Source organism: Cuculus canorus, chromosome Z (genome assembly GCF_017976375.1).
Source record: "Cuculus canorus isolate bCucCan1 chromosome Z, bCucCan1.pri, whole genome shotgun sequence".
Lineage (NCBI taxonomy): Eukaryota > Metazoa > Chordata > Aves > Cuculiformes > Cuculidae > Cuculus > Cuculus canorus.
This window is the reverse complement of record NC_071441.1, coordinates 2517385-2537351: the sequence shown is the minus strand read 5'-3', so window position 1 is coordinate 2537351 and position 19967 is coordinate 2517385. Positions and strand designations below refer to the sequence as shown.

General features: G+C 41.5%; 1 protein-coding gene across 2 annotated transcripts in view; it reads left to right on the top strand.

Moving 5' to 3' along the window:
- MCC (MCC regulator of WNT signaling pathway) overlaps nt 1-19967 on the top strand; it is a 207633-nt gene that overhangs the window by 146352 nt on the left and 41314 nt on the right. For both annotated transcript variants that reach the window (XM_054055336.1, XM_054055337.1), the window contains 3 exons: nt 1135-1271; nt 6012-6175; nt 10719-10925. In XM_054055336.1, coding sequence (XP_053911311.1) covers nt 1135-1271; nt 6012-6175; nt 10719-10925 — 508 coding nt within the window. The remainder of the gene's footprint in view (nt 1-1134; nt 1272-6011; nt 6176-10718; nt 10926-19967) is intronic.

Below are 19967 nucleotides of genomic sequence, written 5' to 3'. Positions count from 1 at the left end.
AGACACGCCTCCAGGCTAAATCCTATGATATTTCTGCCTGAAACACTAATCACCATGTAGCATGCACACAATAGACTTAATGTTACAGGTTCCTCTCCCAGATGCTGATCCTCCTGTACCTCTTTGCTGTTTCTTTCCATTTCCAAGTCAAGACAGTTCCATCCTCACACTTTTCTACTGATTCTGCAGCAAAATGGACCTCTACATATGATTTAGTATGCAACAAAATGATAACTGCTTACTTATCAGAGGGGCTCTACACCTGGATAAGCTGTTGTTTTTCTAACATTTAATATGTATATTTTAAAAAATAGTCAACTATAGAAGTAAAAAAACCCCAACTCTTGAGTTGAATCAGCAAGTGGATCAAAAGAATAAATATTTACAAATGTATTCAGGCAAAGCTATTATTCATTTATTTGTCTTCTTTCCCAGTGGTTTAAACTCCTTGTGTGGAGACAGGGGAGAAAAGCTCTAATTTTTTAAGCTCATTAGCATTAGTTACAGTATTCTGTGTCCTCAATTATTTTAGCAGAACCAGCTTGACAAATAAGTTAAAGCCCAGATAACGGAGGCTTTTTATTTTCCACTAACTCCAGCAGTTTAGCGCTGTACTCACTTACTTGTTCTCTTCCTTTCAAGAAGTGAAAATGAAAAACTACCTGTCCCCAAGTGCGTTTTTATGAATATATGCAAGTGAGTGCATGTGCACGCTTGCTTTGCACAGAAAGTGGTGGCATCCTTAAACTGACAAAGAGACCAAAATCAGTTATCGGTAATCCATTTTGGGATCAAAAGCCATTTGTGCTAATTAAGAATAGTTATTTGGGGAGTTATTGTATATAATTCTTGTACACATCCTTGCTTGCACTCAGTTCTAACCATTGTTACCATTCACAATGGTCTGGAGTAATAGTGGACTTGGGAATCAAGAGATGGAAACCAAACACTGGCTGCTGGAAGTGAGTGTTATGGGCATAACACAATTGCTTTGTGATGAAAGTTAAATCCTTCTCTACTGACTGGACAAAGCGTTTGTATGGATTATATCCTCTGGCTCAACTTACAGGTTGTGTCACAAAGGTATGGATTTCCTCAGAGGACTTGGATTTCTAACATTGCTCTCACTTCCAGGGAGGAAGATGAGTACTCAGAGCTGCGGTCTGAGCTCAGCCAAAGCCAGCATGAGGTTAACGAAGACTCACGCAGCATGGACCAAAATTCTGTTTCGGTACCGGAGAATCAGTCCACCATGGTCACTGCAGATGTGGGTGAGTAATGCTTCCTAGTAGACATGATGTCTTCTCACAGCAAAATAGCGTCATAACCTTTGGAATGCAAATCCAGACATTTGGTGATGAAATAAATTAATGTAGGCTGTGTTAATCACAACAAATGCTGAGCTCCTCCATGACTATGAACTTGTATGTGAAGTAACCTCTGTATCTTGATGTAGAATAGCCATGAAGTCTAGAATGGAACAGTCTGTTCAGGAGAACCCATGGCTTTTGGAGGAGAAGAGGGGGAAAAAAGAGACCGCACCTCGTATACTGTGTTCAGTTCTGGACCCCTCACCACAAGAAGGATGTTGAGGTTCTGGAGTGTGTCCAGAGAAGAGCAACGAAGCTGGTGAGGGGCTGGAGAACAAGTCTGACGAGGAGCGGCTGAGAGAGCTGGGGGTGTTTAGCCTGGAGAAGAGGAGGCTGAGGGGAGACCTTATTGCTCTCTACAACTACCTGAAAGGAGGTTGTGGAGAGGAGGGAGCTGGGCTCTTCTCCCAAGTGACAGGGGACGGGACAAGAGGGAATGGCCTGAAGCTCCGTCAGGGGAGGTTCAGGTTGGATATCAGAAGAAAATTCTTCACAGTAAGAGTCATTGGGCACTGGAACAGCTGCCCAGGGAGGGGTGGAGTCGCCTTCCCTGGAGGTGTTTAAGGAACGGGTGGATGAAGTGCTGAGGGACATGGTTTAGGGAGTGTTAGGAATGGTTGGACTCGATGATCCAATGGGTCCTTTCCAACCTTCTGTTTCTGTGATTCTGTGATAACTTACATGTGCCTGTAAATTAGTCGTAACTCTAGAAAAGAACAGTAGAGAGAGTAAAAGTTGGAGGGGGAAGTGTGAGGAATGGAACTGTCTGTCCAGTTCGTTTACAGCCTCATTATACAGGATGTCTACACTTTATGAAGACTGAGAACCTTTTTAAATTATGAAATAGGGATAGATTACTGACATGGACTTAGACAAGGACAAATCTGACATTGGTCTTTCAAATACAGAGCAAGGAGCGAGCACCTCCAGACGGTCTGTAACTATTTTTTTTCTGGTTGAGAAATAAGAGGGCAAGCATCTCTCCTTCAGAATTCCATCTAGTTTATCATCTAAGCACAATTACTGATCATCTAAAGAACCTCCAAGAATGTAATAATTGCTCAATAAAGTTTGCGACATAAATAAACGCAGATACTAGCCTGAGGTGTGATAGTGTTCCAAGGCTTTGGGCACAATAGTTGAGCACCGTAACTGTAGACTAGCAGAAGCGTGGTGTAATCCTTACTATGACTGATGTCCAGAATTCTCTTCAAAATAGTATTTTTCTTCATTTATATTTAAAATTAAATAGTTGGTGTTAATTTTCTTCCCTGGGTGAACTAGCTGGGTACGTGGGACCTTCTCTAGATGATACTGTACACGAGCAGTATTTTAGGAGGTCGTTGAAACAGGAATCTTAAGCCCTGTTGCAGAGTTTGTAATCCTTTAAATGTTAAACTATTAACACTGTTGATGTTTATCATGCAGCATGCAATATTTGCTTCTATATATATGAAACCACATTAAAACACTTTCCACTTGTTCGTAACAGCGCTTCACTGTTGAGAACTTCTTGCTGTGTTTTTCCAGTACAGTGCCTTTTGATGGAATGGGCCTGAGAGTAGGCTGACATTTGGGGATAGTATTCATTGTCCTCAAGGTGGGTTTAGTAATGTAAAAGACATATTTGTGGTGTAAGGAACCATATAAAAAAGGTTTTCTATGTGACTTCTTATATTGAAGTAAGTATACCAGCTCTGGGTCTGTATTTGTTTATAAATGCAAAGCCTGACACAGCACATCTGTATCTCAGTGTCTTTAATTTCTAGAAATATTTGATAGAACAATATTAATAATAACGTAATCACAAGTGTCTGACATACAGAATTCAGGTAGAGTATACTTAACGAAATACTGTATGGAGACAAGAAATTTTAGTAGAGGTTTTTATATTCTTAAAAAGTGAATGTTTTTACTTTCAACAGTTAATGCTTATTAAGTCCCTACTTGAACATATTCTGATGTAAGGGATTTTTTTACTTTAATTGTCTTTGCTTTTTTTTTTCTTTATTTTGAGAAATTCACACTAATTTACTTTTCAGCATTTATTTTGGGATTAGGAGGTTGATTTTGTTCTTCATGGAGTGAAGCTGAAACAGAGTTTGTGTACAATAATAGTGAATTATCCATTTAAGTTTCTCCTAACACTGGAAATGTGGCAACCAAGTGAAATGTAACAATAGACAGAATTAGAGTATTAACTCTAGGGATTATTGCATGTTTTTTGTTCTGTATAGAGAGTCTGTTCTTTTTGGGTTTTGTTTCCATATTCCTGGGAAAATAAAGCCTTTCGTGTGTGTGTGTGTGTGCACGCACGCATACACACACACATATTTACACAAATAAGTATATTTTTTTATCCTTCTAGATATAGGTATATAAGCATAAATAATCACAATCTAATAACTGTGTGTATGACCTTGCTTACTACCCTAATGGAATGAGCATCAATGACTCGCTAAAAAGAACAATACATCATGATACACTAATGCATGTGGGTATGCTGCTTTGCTGCTATAGGCGATAAAAACCAAGGGCTAGAACTGTGAATGCTCTCCAGTATGTCCTGCAGAGCTGGTGACTGGGTTTTACTGGTTTTGTGTGAGAAATAGGGCTTGCATTACCGTGAACCCTTATTTTCTAGGGAAATTCTTATTGTAGGAAAAAAATTCAGGACTTGTGAAGTTTGTTTAAATGGATAAAGTGTCTGTTATAGGAGGTGTGAAAACAAATAAATTTAAGCAAAAAATAAAGGTTTTTACAATTAAGTGTCCTACACAGTATATGTCGTCCATAAATCAGTGTTATTAGAAAGGCATTTTCAGTATTATACAACAGATGGGTGGCTTTTAGTCCGGAGGATGTAACTTGAAGAGTAGTTTTGTATATGTTACCCATCATTCTTATTTTTCATACAATACCGTGGTGTTATTTTAAACTCTTCTCCTTGTCCAGCAGTAGGTTCATGTTTATGTTCATTAGGCTGTGGAGTTATATTTGAGGTAACAAGTTTACACTGTCTTACTTTCCGATCATATCATCCCTTCATCCAGTTGCTTTCGATCACCTCTTGCAGAGAGGTTTGAAGGCAGTCTGCAATCATCTGGTGTCTCGCATCTGTTTAAATTTCAGTTCAATGCCACTCTAATTCAATCCCCTGTAGGAACCACAGCTATGAGGCTGCGAGGGTGTTCGGACCACAGCGGGACGTTTGCAGCAGGAATATAGAAATAACACCCTCCAGCAAGAAAGAGTATCTGCCACTGGTTTTTGCACGGTGTAGGAACTGCTGTCTAATAGTGCACCGCTTGTGTGCTGTATGGTTCGTAGCTGTTGCAAACTCTTAAACTGTAAGCCAGAAATATTGACTAGCGCGTATGAGAGCCAGTAGAAGTGTGAATTCTGCCCCATGTCAGCCTTAGGAACCGCCACTACCTGTCACCAGGCGTGAGCCTAAGTAAAATAAAGATAACTTACGTAGTGAGCGAGCAAGGGACTGAGACCCACTTGTTTACACAGAAATGGAGGATGCTATGGCAGAGCCCGAATGCACTAGAAGAGCTTTACCTAAAGACAGAAGAGGAGATGCTCACCCGCCACGTTTTATAATTGAAACTGCGTTGTTGTATATGTTGTTAATACAGTTATACTGTGGGACGTAGCAAAGAACAAGGTGTGTTGTTATCACAGAATCACCAGGTTGGAAAGGACCCATTGGATCATGGAGTCCAACCATTCCTAACACTCCCTAAACCATGTCCCTCAGCACTTCATCCACCCGTTCCTTAAACACCTCCAGGGAAGGTGACTCGACCCCCTCCCTGGGCAGCTGTTCCAGTGCCCAATGACTCTTTCTGTGAAGAATTTTTTTCTGATATCCAACCTGAACCTCCCCTGACGGAGCTTCAGGCCATTCCCTCTTGTCCTGTCCCCTGTCACTTGGGACAAGAGCCCAGCTCCCTCCTCTCCACAACCTCCTTTCAGGCAGTTGTAGAGAGTAATAAGGTCTCCCCTCAGCCTCCTCTTCTCCAGGCTAAATGATCGCTGGCTATTCCACAGTTGCACTGGGAGAAGAAATAGCTATGAAAATGAAACGTAGACTGTAAGATAGTCTGTAGATATCATTTCTGTAAACACCAGAGTTTTTTATATCGGTCAGTGCCTCAGTACAGCCACAGAGTTTCCTCTGAAAAACATCCAACCATAATGTCAGTGAAGGTACTAGGTAGGAGAAAATGTTGAATTAACAAAGAAAAGCCCTTGAGGTTAATAAAACCAGGATAATAGGCCCTGAATGGCAAAAAACAATAATCAAAAGAAATGGCACAGTGTGTGAGCATGCGGTGTCTTAAAATGCTGTCCTTCAGAAAAAGAAAGGTTTTTTAAGAAAGAATAAACACTTGAGATAAGTAGAGGGAGTGTTATTTGTCAGATGGGAGGTAACTCGTGATTTCATTTGATATGGTTATGGTATTCAAGCCTATCAGTTGGTGAGGAAAACCTGACAGGTTGCAAGGACATTCTTTGAAAAATATCAGTCCTGGCTTTCAGCAGCAGGCGCTTCCTGGGTTAGGGTTTGTTTTTAAACTGAGTTGCTAATTGTTGTGATGTTTTGTTTTGTTTTGGCTTGCTTTCTTTTAGATAACTGTAGTGACTTGAATTCAGAACTGCAAAGAGTGCTGACAGGTCTGGAAAATGTTGTCTGCGGGAGGAAGAAGAGCAGCTGCAGTTTATCCGTAGCAGAAGTGGACAGACATATTGAACAACTCACTACCGCCAGTGAACACTGTGATTTAGCCATTAAGGTAATGGTAACATTAGGCTCTAAATGCGGTATTTAAGTTGCACAAGACACCTGATAGCATTCTATAGTAACAGCATTTTACCTCCAAAAGTGTTAAAGTGTTTCACAGAAATCATCTCCAGCTCACAGTATGTGTTGGGTAGGCAGTAGTACACCTGTTTCATGCTGAATTTTCCAAGGCATAGGAGGAGCTACTGATAGACTTTGATCTCAAATCAGAAATGTATTTGTCTTGTGCTCATTTCAGAGATAAGAGAAACAGCAACACTCAGCAGTTAATTTACTTTCATAAGGTTATCCAGCGGATGAGTTGTCTCTTGGCCAAGGTCACACTACTAGTCAGTGACCGGGAACTGAAAACACGATATGTAATACTTGCTGAAATTTGAAGATAAAATGCCATAAACTATGTGTAAGTTATGGCTTTGCTGTCTTAAAATATGAGGCTCCTACTTAATATAAAGCATGTGTGGTATATGCATTCTAATGAGACAAATCAGATGCAGAAATGAATAACTCAACTGATACTTATGTGTCCTGGTTTTATTGTGCATGTGACAGAACAAGAAGAGAGATGACTGACAGGACCTGTGATGAAGGGTTTGCAATACAGAACCTGAAAGCAAGGGAACTATAGAATGTCTTGCGATATACAGGGAAAGAAATGAACAAGTATTTTGTGCCAAATTGAAAGTTGTCAGTGACTCATTTATATGAGAACAAACATACTGACGGTTTGCTCTTGAAAAGGGGCGATCTGTGACCATTCTAGATGGCTCAGGCAGCCCTTTGGCATGCTACTGGGAAAGGTCCCCTGTGTTCCGGGTGGTGCTTGGGGAATATAATGGCCCATAAAGAAATTAATGTTGAGTAGTAGTTCAGAGAATGTGATATGTATGAGAAAGAGAGAGACAGACTGACTTATGGGTCTCTCGGGAATGTTCCTGAAGTAGTTTATTTGAGCGTCTAGGAGAATTAGGATCAATACTTTGAATGTTACACAGCATTATCTGGAGTTTTGGGGTTAAGTGTTCTCAGAAGTCAGTATTTGCTAAGATAATGGTTGTCTTTCCAGGACAACAGTAGAGGTTGATCTGTGTGGGGTCCACAGAGGTCTCTGGAGTGACAGGAGATGAGAAGTTTTGCAGGGGTGGATTTAACAGAGTCAAAAGAGCTGCCCTAAGCCTATTCTCAGTTCTTCTCACTTTAACCCCATTATTTACTGTTGATTCAAATTAACTACAGTCAGACTTGTGATAATGGCAATTGTCAGCAGCCTCTTCCTTGTACAGAATTCAGGCCTTTTATTTTCATGTGATGGCATAGCCATTTTTGAGCCAGGGAAGGAGAAGGCTTTTCCCCACTGCCTGTGCTGTAGAGCCTGGGATTGTTTGTGTTTGACAAGCAATAGCATGCAAAGGTTATTAACCTTTCAAAACACAGGAATCTCTCTGACGTGCTTCGATTATGTGCTGAGGAACCATGTCACCAATGTGTTTAATAGAGCAAGACCTACAAGTAGAGCGCGTCTCCAGAATTCCCCCCACGGCTACAGGTCATTTCTCCTTTCCTGCTTCCTCAGACAAAGCACTGAGAGATTTTTAAAGCAGGTGGAATCATGAGCAGAAACCTGAAATATCCTGACTGTCTTTCGCTTTGAATGTTATTGGCTCTTTTTCTTCATCAGTGGATGAATGCATTGAAGTGTCTTGAATCCTTCAGCTTTGGGGATTAAATTTCACTGCATTTGTTTTAATGCTGTTGCTGCTAATTTTTTTTTCTTCTTTTATGGAAATCACGTGACTCTAACTAGCTCAGTTGTTTCTGTCCCACAAAGAATGAAAAGGCTTTGAAATAAGATTTATCAGATTGTCTGAAAAACTGGATGGGCACTAACCTATTCTTTGTTTAAGAAAATTTCTACAGGGTAGTCTGATTAATGCTTTGTTGTTTTGAAGAGCAAGTAATTGTCAGTAACAGATACTACCACTAAAACTCTAGCAACTGAAAAAAGATTTAAGTATTTCCAAGCACGAACCATTTAGAACATAAGAACAGCTGTACTGGGTTGGACCAAAACTCCATCTGTCTAGTGGCAGATGCCAATGGAAAGCCTGCATCATAAAAGGACGTGTAGTATGCTTAATAGGCATGGGTAGAATTTTCTTTCATGTTTTAATCTGATGCATTTTTTAACCCATCTAAATTTTTGGCCTACATAAATTCTGTTAGGAATAAATTCTGCTGTTGGGTTATGCCTTTTGAAAAAAAGTGCTGCTTTTTGCTTCTTTTAAACCTGATACTGTTCTGATTTAATCTGATACCATGTCTGTAATGCAACACTTCTTGTAAGGAAACTAAGGCAGAGAGCACTGATGGCAGTGTCAGAGGCAAGACCGAAATTACCGTGGTGTGACATACTGCCCTGTGCTCGGAACATTACATTGTAATTCAATCCTATAATCCATGAAATTATACCTGAATTTATCTGCTCTGCAGCAGCACGCCAGATAAAACTGCTCAGTAATACTTCTTTGGAGAAAAATAAGCAGCCTGGTAGTTTGCATAGATATATCCATGTACAACATTTATGTTTTATTTACCATGGAGGGTGGAAGTTTACTGGTCATCAAACTGGAGGTCGTTAGATAGTAGCAATGGAGTTAAGAAACAGCAGTTGCATCTCACTCTAAAGGTGCTTCCATGGTGTTGAGCCACAGCTGCTGCTTCCTCATGGCAGTCCTTCTTTTTTTAGTGTTTCTCCAGGCTTATTGCCCCCAGTAATGCTCTGAGGAGGAGAACAGACTTGGGAAAGGGAGAGATCGGAAAATTAGCAACACTAAGAGCATGGGGGAAAAGGAGGAGGGAGGCAGCAGCAGAACTTGGCATTGGAGGGGTGAGGAAGCAGCAGGGGAAGCGTGCAAAAGACAGAGGAGTTTTGGGAGCAGGAGGGAGAGGAGAAGGCAGCAATGACCAGGCACTGTTAAGCTGGCATAAGCACGAGAGCGTGCTCCTGCCGTTACAGAGCTTCTCTTCACATTGTAAGGTGAGCTACACTGTGCTTGTTCAGAACTCGCACTCATCATCATGTTGTGTTAAAATAATTTACCTTTAGTCTGAGACCTGTAGGTCCAAGTGAAAGTAGCGTAAAGAAGAGCTGCTGTTCCTTTTGTCTTACAGAGATGTTGAGGGGCATTACTCATTAGAAAAGTAATTGAAGCTCACTACCAAATACGTAAGGAGAATTATGGTGTAGATATTCTGTCAATGGGGTTTTATATTTATGACTCTAAACTTATTGTAGTTTTATGGATGAGATACACAAAATACGACTTACAAGGATAAATTGAACCTAACTGCAAAAGTTTTGTCCTTGCTTCTTCCGTAATGGCACATAGTGTAATCTTGAACTAGTCATATAAAATGGGATTTTTTTGCTTTTGTATGAGTGTCTTTTCCTTCTCACTAAGGAGTCTTGCTGTAGCCAAGACGTATTCTTTAAGATTAATGTGCTCATAGCAATAAATAACCAGCTTTTCATTGTAATGGACAAACAATTAAGTTTCACTGATACCTTGGTGTCAGACAGAGCTGAAAGCGTCAGGAAGATTTCTTGCAGAAAAAAAAGCAGAGGTGTGTTTTCAATTTGGTTTGTCATTTTCAGCTGCCCTCTAGTTGGTTCTTCTAATCACTCCCAAATTAAGGATGTAATCTTTGGTTATTCATTTTTGTTATATTTAAAAATTGAGTCCCTTTGAATAAAACAACTAAGCAGACTATTTTTAACCTTGGTATCTGAAAATATTTTTAGTCATGGCAATATTCCTTTGCTGATGGTGTGTGTTTCCACTGCGTTTCACCCAGTGGAAGCTGCTGCATCTGCTGAATGGTGCCTACAAGACACAGTTCTGAGCAAGGGGATGGAGGACAAGAAATGCTGAATGGCATTATATATCCCAGAGAAGTCCAGCTTTTTTTAGGCACTAGGAAGGCTGTAATGTCTTCTGCTATAATGTAAGCCTAGCCAAGGCCAGTTTTTTTCTTTTACCTAACTGTCACATCTAGGAAAGAACATGCTCAGGGAGATGGAAGAGTTCTGTGTTTTTACCGTGGAGTTGGTCTAGAACTAAGGGGGGCCTCATGCCGTGCACATTCACGGGCATCTGCTTTGCCCTGTTACTCAGGCAGGGAAAAAACAAACACGGTGCTCACCCACGACGAAGAGTCGTTAGTTTGTGTTAACGTGTTTTGAGATGAAACTGCTGTGATTGCTGTCACTCACGTATGCCATATCTTTTACATGCATTTAAAACATCCGTCTGCTTTGGTGTTGGTCAGTGAAATGTTTTAATAAGACGGTCAAACCATCAAACAAAATAAGCAATAATTTTGTTAGCTATTATTTATCAAAAAGTATCAAATTAACAGTGTTGTGTGCGTAGAAGTGTATGTAGTTGTCTGTTACACGCTTCTGTCATGTACCATCAGTCTTGTTCAATCATCTTTCTCTGCCTCTTTCTGATTTTTGATGGCTATTTTTGCAGACTGTAGAAGAGATTGAAGGTGTGCTGGGACGTGACCTTTATCCAAATCTGTCTGAAGAGAGATCTCGATGGGAAAAGGAGCTGGCTGGCTTGCGGGAAGAGAATGAGAGCCTCACGGCCATGCTGTGTAGCAAGGAGGAGGAGCTGAACAGGACCAAGGCCACCATGAATGCTATTCGTGAAGAAAGGGACAGATTGCGTAGAAGGGTAAGGCTGCTACGTAAACGGTGGTTTCTTGTTCCCCCTAGTTTGTGTAATTTTGTCACCAGAACAGGCTTCTCTTTCATCTCACTTCCTGTCCTGGCTGTAGGGTATTTTGGTTTTGAAGCTGAACTTTATAAATTACAAAACTAGGACAACACTGAACAAAATTGGAAATGAGTGTGTGCCAAGGTGTACAACAATCTGATGTCATGAAAACATGTGTTAACAGCAAATGTGATATTCATCTCCAAGGAAGCATATGTAACTTGTCTATAGAGAAAGCAGATGTTCATTTAGTGTATTTTTCTGTGAGACTTTTTTTTTCCCCTGTAAATAAACAAATATTTCTGTGGTTTTGATGAGAATTCAATTTGTGATTAGGAAAAAGAGAAAAATCATTGAGCAATAGTTCTCAGAACTGAACAATGAGTAGTCTCAGCCATATCCTGCTTCCCTGTCTACATTTTATGATGCTGCAAGGTCAGATAAAGGCTCTGTGCTTTGTGTGCAGTCCAAAGTAAAAAAAAAAAACTGGAAATTTGCTCAGAAAAAAACATGGACAATCCAAGAGAATGTGACCTTTTTCTCTGTTACTTTTAAAATTTGTTACCTTCATCCATGTTGAATCTGTGAGTTTTGGCTAGATATGAAATAATTTCAGTTTTCAAACAGGCAGTTTCAAGTTTGTGTTCAGTACGCTTTGGTAAAATTATTGGAAGTGTTATTCTTTACCTACTGGCAGCAGATCAACCTTTTATGCAAATACTGTGGTACTAAAATAACATTCTGTAGTGACTGTGTCATTTTACCCTGAAGCTGCATTGTGTGAGACTTCCAGTTTTCAGACACTGAGGCACTAATTACCTTTGCAAAATTCTCTACTCGCTCTTAACACTAAAAAAAGGTACGTATGATGAAGGAAGGACAGTAATCTGCTGTCATGTAGTACAAGATTACTTCAACCTTTCCTTTGTAAAATTTAGTTTTATTCTATACTGTAAGTTGTTTCCAGTCCTAAAGTTTTTTGACTTTAGGTTTTATAGTGGCACTTCTTTTTAAACAGAGGCAGTACTACCCCTCGAGCTGTGAAAGTAGCATTTATGCACCTACTGAATTATTGCAGGACTAGGGCAGGCGAGGGGGGCAAGTGAGCGAAGAAAAAAAGCATGTGCATCTGAAATTCACTTACACAAATGCAGATATCAGCACTACAGATGATACAGATCAATATTGGGATATCAAACAAGAAAAAAATAGATAGCCTTGAGGATAAAATTAGTAGAAAAATATTTGAATGTTGCAAAGTATGGAATGCAAGTTAAGGCGCTTAAAGGATTGGTAAGAAGATTTTGTGCTGATAGCCAGGAGGTCCTTGGTTAAAAACAGAAAAGGGGAAAGAGTTGGTGTTTGTACCAACTCTCAGCAGGGCTGAGCTGTTGATACATGGTGGCAAATTCAGTCCTACCATGTACCAGATAAATCTCTACTGGTTATAGAGATGGGAAAGACTGTATAAAGCGCGGCGAGATCTGATTGTATCTCTTACACTTGAAAAAGTTCTGTTTAAACTGGAAAAAAAAAGAGAGATATTGAAGATGGTCGTGGAAATGGTTGGCTTGCTTAGGATAGTGACTTAAAGAGATTTGCTTGTTCAGCTTGGCAAAGCAAAATCTGAATTTGATTTTTCTTTACAAGTGCTGGAGGGAGTAAGAATGGGACCTAATGGCTGTTCAAACATATCACAGAATCACAGAATCACCAGGTTGGAAAGGACCCATTGGATCATCGAGTCCAACCATTCCTAACACTCCCTAAACCATGTCCCTCAGCACTTCATCCACCCCTTCCTTAAACACCTCCAGGGAAGGCGACTCGACCCCCTCCCTGGGCAGCTGTTCCAGTGCCCGATGACTCTTTCTGTGAAGAATTTTTTTCTGATATCCAACCTGACCCTCCCCTGGTGGAGCTTGAGGCCATTCCCTCTTGTCCTGTCCCCTGTCACTTGGGAGAAGAGCCCAGCTCCCTCCTCTCCACAACCTCCTTTTAGGTCGCTGTAGAGAGCAATAAGCTCTCTCCTCAGCCTCCTCTTCTCCAGGCTAAACAACCCCAGCTCTCTCAGCCGCTCCTCGTAAGAGCAAGGAGCAAAACTGGAGCAAGAAGAGATCAATATACATTACTAGTGGCTGTATTAGTCCAGAAATTAGTCTGTGAAGTATCTAACAGACAAGAGGATTGTGATTCTGAAGAAACAGTAATGAGTAAGACTATTGACTAACCACTTTGAAGACGGGGCTTTAAAATGTTAAAGTTGTGTTTTTATAATGAAATGTGTGACTATGCAGAGATAACTAATAAAACCAGGATCATTGCATTAGAATCGTATCCAAAGGAAAGCAAAAAAAGTGTACTTGTAATTGGGCCAGTTGATACAGCTGCATAAATTCTAGAGCTAGTCTTACTATCTCTGCACAGAACTGTTTTGTTTTGTCTGGCTGCCAGCAGCAGCAGAGGGCTGGAATAGATGATGAGGGAAATGCTCTTTAGTTCTGTGTCTGCGGATGCTGCTTGACTTGGTCAGCCTGTATTGGAATCCCCAGTGAACCAAGAGTTTGAGGAGCCACACAAGCGCTGGGTATGTTATATTTCACAATACGGGCAGGGTCTGGGACCGAAAGGGTAGTCTGATTATACTGATCGAGGAGCTGTTAGCAGGGGTGCTGCGTGTGTAGCTCACGTCTCTCGGATATGGAAGCATCTCTAGTGGAATTGAAGATCCACGTAAGGGGTTAGAGCAAACGATGATGGCACCAGTGAGATGTTACCGACCCAAACTGTGTTCAGACCTCTGACCCTCGAGAGAGTGAGTCTTGAACTACTCTGTAGAGACTCTGAGCTGTCTTTTGTCTACAATAGGCCAGTTTAAATGTTTGTTCTTCTTCAATTAAGGAAATTAATCTTGGATAGATGTCTTTCCCAGCAGACAAAGAGTTAATGTTGGATTGGCACAGAGCATAACAAAATCAAGCAGCCTCTATTCAGACACAGCTGGCAGGTTGGTTATTTTTTAAGTTGCTTTCATTTAGTTTGCACTTGGAGGGGACTTTATTGAAATATGTTTTTTAATATCATCCTGCGCTTGCAGAACAACTGGTTTATTGACCCCACCAGAGAAGTTTGTCCGTGGCATATGACCCTGTCAGCAGCACTATATAATTATGGCACTGGAAACTATATTTGCATTTTTAATGTAACTTTATGTCCATGGTTGCAACAAAATAAATGTTTTCTTTGACCTATTGTATATTTTCTGTATGCCACCTGAACTCGGAGTCACTTCAGATTATTTCCCTGGAGAGTGGAGAAGGAGATCCAACTAAAATTTAGTTATTGTTCTTCTCAAATTAAATTGGGTGAAGCGAATAAGCATGAAGTTGGGCAGATCAATAGGCCTGTTACTTTAGACCAATGCCTGTAATCAAGCAGAGTGCTTTCAATACATTTTTCTCAGGCTCGTTGGAGGGTTAATTTAATTAGGCTTTTACTGTGCTCAGTTAACAAATTGAGCCACTTTCTAGAACAGTAGCTAAGAAACAACATACATATGGAGTTTGTTTCTCACGGGTCATTAGTAAATGAGGTAATCACTTATTTCTGTAGGGTGCCTGCAGTGTAGCAGCTAATTCTATAATCAGCGGTTTATTTTAACTCTGGATGGTATTGCTGTATTAAAAATAAGATCTGTTTAAGTCTGGGCCAGTCAGTGCCCTAGAAACTGCTTACTCACAGCTGACCACAATCCTGGATCCAGTAACACAGATAAGATGCTTGAGAACTTCTTTAGCAGTTCATGGGATTAATATTATTATTACATGAGAATAAGAATGTAATCAGGGCAGCACTATTTACAACTGCTATACGTAGTAATAGGCTTAAATAGCAGTAGAAAAAGTAATATTTGTGTTCTTACACGAAATTTCTTGTACCCACCAGGGGAGTCAGATGAAGAGCAGTGATACAGCTTATAAACTCCATCATGACTGCAAAGTAGAAGTTGTGAGGTTTTTAGCTACTATCCATGAAAGCTGCCAGATGAGTAGTGCCTCAGCACAGTCCCAAGCAGACGGTTGGCAGAAGAAGTGTTGGGTGTGGGCAGTGTTCAGGCTTCCCTGAGGCTGTTCTGAAGAACTAAGTCTAAAGTGAAAAGGTGGCTCCAGGTTTGGAAGTATGGAAGTCTGTTCTCTGCATAAGCCATATGTCAACTTGCACAGTAAATCAAATGCTTTTAGTTCTGAGGAGTGTTCTGTGTCTGCTCCAAACTCAGCTGAATTTATGAAACTTACCAGAAAAAAATACAGGCTTAATAGTTTAGCTGTCTTCAACTTAAGACCTTCATGAAAGCATAATCTGCGGAGAAGTAAAAAAGTGTCGTTTTAATGCATGATCCCTCCAGCTACCGCGTTGCCCCTGCTCCAAGAAACTTCATTTTAGCATGAGGACTCTCTCAAAATACCTTGTTTTTGCAAGGAGTGGAAACCTATTCAGACCACAGCAAGGGTCAGATCCTTGGCCTCAAAAGCATTCTTGAGTTCATGCTGTTCTCAGATAACACAAAGCTGGCAGGAGCTGCGCTATCCTTGTTTTGGCGTCATTCATGTTGGGATCAGAAGGTATTGTTCCAGATTGCTGGAGAACACTGATATCTTATGGATGTTTAGAGGCTTTTATCAGCTTTCACATCTTAAAGCGATCCTTGAACTGTTCTGTCTCCTTGTCTCTTGGTGCACGCCAGAAGCCTGAGGTTGCAGCCAAAACCTGTGTCTGTTCTCCGCCTCCTTCAGTTGCATGGTATTTGCTTATGCAGCAGTATCTCCGCTTAACTGTTGACAAATTAGAGCTTTTCTTCTGTTTCCAAGCTTTTATGCAAATGCTTAATGATTAATGTGGAATTAAATAGGAAAGAGCCTGAGACAGGCTGCCCTCACTTGTGTTTGTTTCTGCTGCTTGCTAGTGAGGATCAGGTTGCTTCACTTGTGCTCGGAGCTCTTAGGGAATCCACCCTTCACCTCCTGTGTCACATGCTGCCAGGTCTTTGGGTTTTGTTGCTTTGCATCCTTTTTTGAGGTGCATCACCCAGATCTTTCCGCATGGATCCTGCCTGAGGGACTTGTGTCTGAAAGGTGTCAAACGCAGAGGAGCGCTTGCTTGGTGATGCATTGTTACACCCAGTGCACTGTAGCCTCTCCCACTACTTAAAAAAGCCCTGTCCGTAAATCCTCACGGCATACTTATCCTCTCATAGATTGTGGTCTGTCTGTGTTGTTCCCATTCTCCATTCCTCAAAAAAGCAAGAAGGTTCACACTACTGGTTGACTTTCAGATTCGCCAGAGGAGTAGCTCTCCTAGTTACAGATAAGTTCTTGTGTATTTCTTTAAAGTCTTTGCAGAGGAGATAGATTCTAAAAATGCCTCCTTTGAGCTGATGAGTGCAGACCTATGCTTATTCAGCTCCAGAGACTTCATTGAGGAGGTGGCCCTTATAAGTAACCAAGAAAGTCTTCTTTACCATACTCAGCCAACCACAGCAGACAACCTGCTGGAAATCAGGTGGTTTTAGCTTTGGTGATCGCAGCACTACAGACTGGGGGAAGAATGGCTGGAGAGCTGCACGGAAGAGAAGGACCTGGGGGTGCTGGTTGACAGCCGGCTGAACATGAGCCAGCAGTGTGCCCAGGGGGCCAAGAAGGCCAACGGCATCTTGGCTTGGATCAGAAATGGGGTCACCAGCAGGTCCAGGGAGGTTATTCTCCCCCTGTACTCAGCACTAGTGAGACCGCACCTTGAATACTGTGTTCAGTTCTGGGCCCCTCACCACAAGAAGGATGTTGAGGCTCTGGAGTGTGTCCAGAGAAGAGCAACGAAGCTGGTGAAGGGGCTGGAGAACAAGTCTGACGAGGAGCGGCTGAGAGAGCTGGGGTTGTTTATCCTGGAGAAGAGGAGGCTGAGGGGAGACCTTATTGCTCTCTACAACTGCCTGAAAGGAGGTTGTGGAGAGGAGGGAGCTGGGCTCTTGTCCCCAGTGACAGGGGACAGGACAAGAGGGAATGGCCTGAAGCTCCGTCAGGGGAGGTTCAGGTTGGATATCAGAAAAAAATTCTTCACAGTAAGAGTCATTGGGTACTGGAACAGCTGCCCAGGGAGGGGGTCGAGTCACCTTCCCTGGAGGTGTTTAAGGAACGGGTGGATGAAGTGCTGAGGGACATGGTTTAGGGAGTGTTAGGAATGGTTGGACTCGATGATCCAATGGGTCCTTTCCAACCTGGTGATTCTGTGATTCTGTGATTTAGCAGGGTCTGAAAATTATCTGGCTGAATGTCATCACCGTGAGGTCTGGTTGGGAGGTTAGGGGTGCTTTAGGCTGGAAAGGGCCTGTGCCACTTAGAGCAGCTTGAACTGTCACATTGGTATTTCATTTTCCTTCTTCTGTTCCACGTATTTGCAGTGCACATGAATAAATTAGAAAGTGGGAGAAGTCTATTCACTCCCTGTGGTTTGTTTTACTTCATCGTCCTGCTCTGTATAATGGGGGAGAAGAACAAAAGCTGTATTAAAATGCTGGTGAAAAAAAAAAGAAGTTGTTGCTCAAAGTGTAGTTCAAATATACTGCATGGTGAAAAAGCTCTCAAGTTAAGTTAGGAAGAAAAGAATCACAAGCATGCCACTTATTTGAAACTGGTTTAGGAACAAAAGCAGTGAGTGTCCTTTGAACGTGGAATTTGGTAACAAAACCAAGCAGTTTGTAGCTGTGTTTTTTTAATTTAGGCTATGTTAACAAGTGATGTAGTTGTGAGTAAAATATGAACAGTAAACACATGTTTCTTAGATTCATTATAATGAGCATATTCCACCAAAGTATTTTCTATAATCCATTGTTCATTTCTGCAAACCTATTCATGGTGCCGGTTAATCACTTATGAAGTCTTTCATATATCCAACACTACTGTAGTGTGTCAGCCCTTTTCTCTTCTACCTTCGCTTCTTTTTATTTAGTTCTTAAGGTACTCTTGAGAACATTTGTTTACACTTGACTTTTATTGGTATCTAAGCTATCCATTGCAGCTATTTCCTGCAGTCCCTTCAGGCACTGAAAGGTCACTATAAGGTGTCCTCTGAGCCTTCTCTTCTCCAGGCTGAACAACCCCAACTCTCTCAGCCTGTCCTCGTAGGGAAGGTGCTCCAGCCCTCACAGCATCTTTGTAGCCTCCTCTGGACCCGTTCCAACTGCTCCATCTCCTTCTTACATTGAGGATTCCAGAACTGGACACAGTACTCCAGATGAGGTCTCCCAAGAGAGGAACAGAGGGGCAGGATCCCCTCCCTCGCCCTGCTGGCCACGCTGCTTTGGATGCAGCCCAGGACACCGTTGGCCTTCTGGGCTGTGAGCGCACGTTGCCAGCTCATGTCGAGCTTCTCATCAACCAGCACCCCCAAGTCCTTCTCTGCAGGGCTGCTCTCAATCACACCATCCCCCATCCTGTACTGAACACGGATTGCTCTGACCCAGGTGCAGGACCTTACACTTGGCCTTGCTGAACCTCAGGAGGTTCTCACAGCCCCACTTCTCCAGCCCGTCCAGGTCCCTCTGGATGACATCTCGTCCTTCTGGTGTGGCAACTGCACCACTCAGCTCAGTGTCATCTGTGAACGTGCTGAGGGTGCACTCAATCTCTCTGTCACTATCATTGATGAAGATATTAAACAGCACCGGTCCCAGTACGGACACCTGAAGGACACCACTTGTTGCAAAGCTCCATCTGGACTTTGAGCCATTGACCACTACTCTTTGAACACAACCATCCAACCAGTTTTTTATCCACCATACTGTCCATCCATCAAATCCATATCTGATGGAGTAGATTTCAGTTCTTTCTTTTTTTTAATTGTGTATTTCAGTAATGTTTCCCTCATTTCTCCTTTCTTTTTCCTCTGATATCAACCCCTTTTTTTTCTGATAATATAATTAGATGGTTGATTTGTTGGCCACTTTACGTTTCAATTAGAGTTTTAGAACTTTATAGCAACTTTTATATTCTTCTGGACATTTCTGTCTTTAAACTAGTACGAAGCAAGGGCTGAAGAAATCTTTCTTTTAATCCTTCCTTCTTTTTCCTCCCCAACTCACAAATCAACACTTCCCTGTCTTTTGGATCTTTTTTCGTTTGGGTTGTCTTCACCCATCAGATTATGCCAATTTTCTCCTCCATTTCCTGTAAGATCAGCCCTTCCTCTCTCTCCCATTTCCAGTGCCTATTGTGTCCCGCGTGCAGTACTGCAATTACCTCTGTTTTACTAACAAACATAAACTTAAGAATAATTTGTATTACGTAAGGCTAATAGAATTATTGAGCGAGGGTGGTCAGACAATTTTTAATCATACTTCTTAAATTAGTCTTTTCATAACTCATGCATTCACCAGTCCAGAGAAGAAAATGGCTCTTCTGAACTCTTTTTTTTCTTGATTCTTATTCTTTGGTCTTCCTTTATTTTTCCTGTAGTTACTACTAGTGTGGAAAATTACTACTAGTTGTGTACTTTCTGTGGAGACAGTGGATACTGCTGTATTGACGGTGGAGGTTTTGGTGACCAGAAATAGTTACCTCCCCCCTCTCTGGGCAGTCTGGTGGGTGGGCAACCCAGTCATGAGATTCTGGCTTGGTGAATGTGTGAATTGTGACACTGGGGATTTTACAGGTCAGACAAACTTGCCTTGTTATCCTGCTCAGAATTACCATCCAGTACTCAGCATCGCTAAAGTTAGTCCAGTTATTTATAGCATTAATTCAGCGTGTAATTTCTTAAATGAAGGCCTGAATCAGTAAGTACACAAGAAGCGTGAATAAGCAGTTTCTTTAATTTGTGGCTGTTTCTATGGTACAGTATTAAAGCAGTGATTTCCATAGACTGATAACTGTGCTTGTGCTCTGAGTTTTCTTTCATCACTGCTTTACTGAGCAAAGTTTTGCCTGGCTGTGACCTAAGATCTGTTCA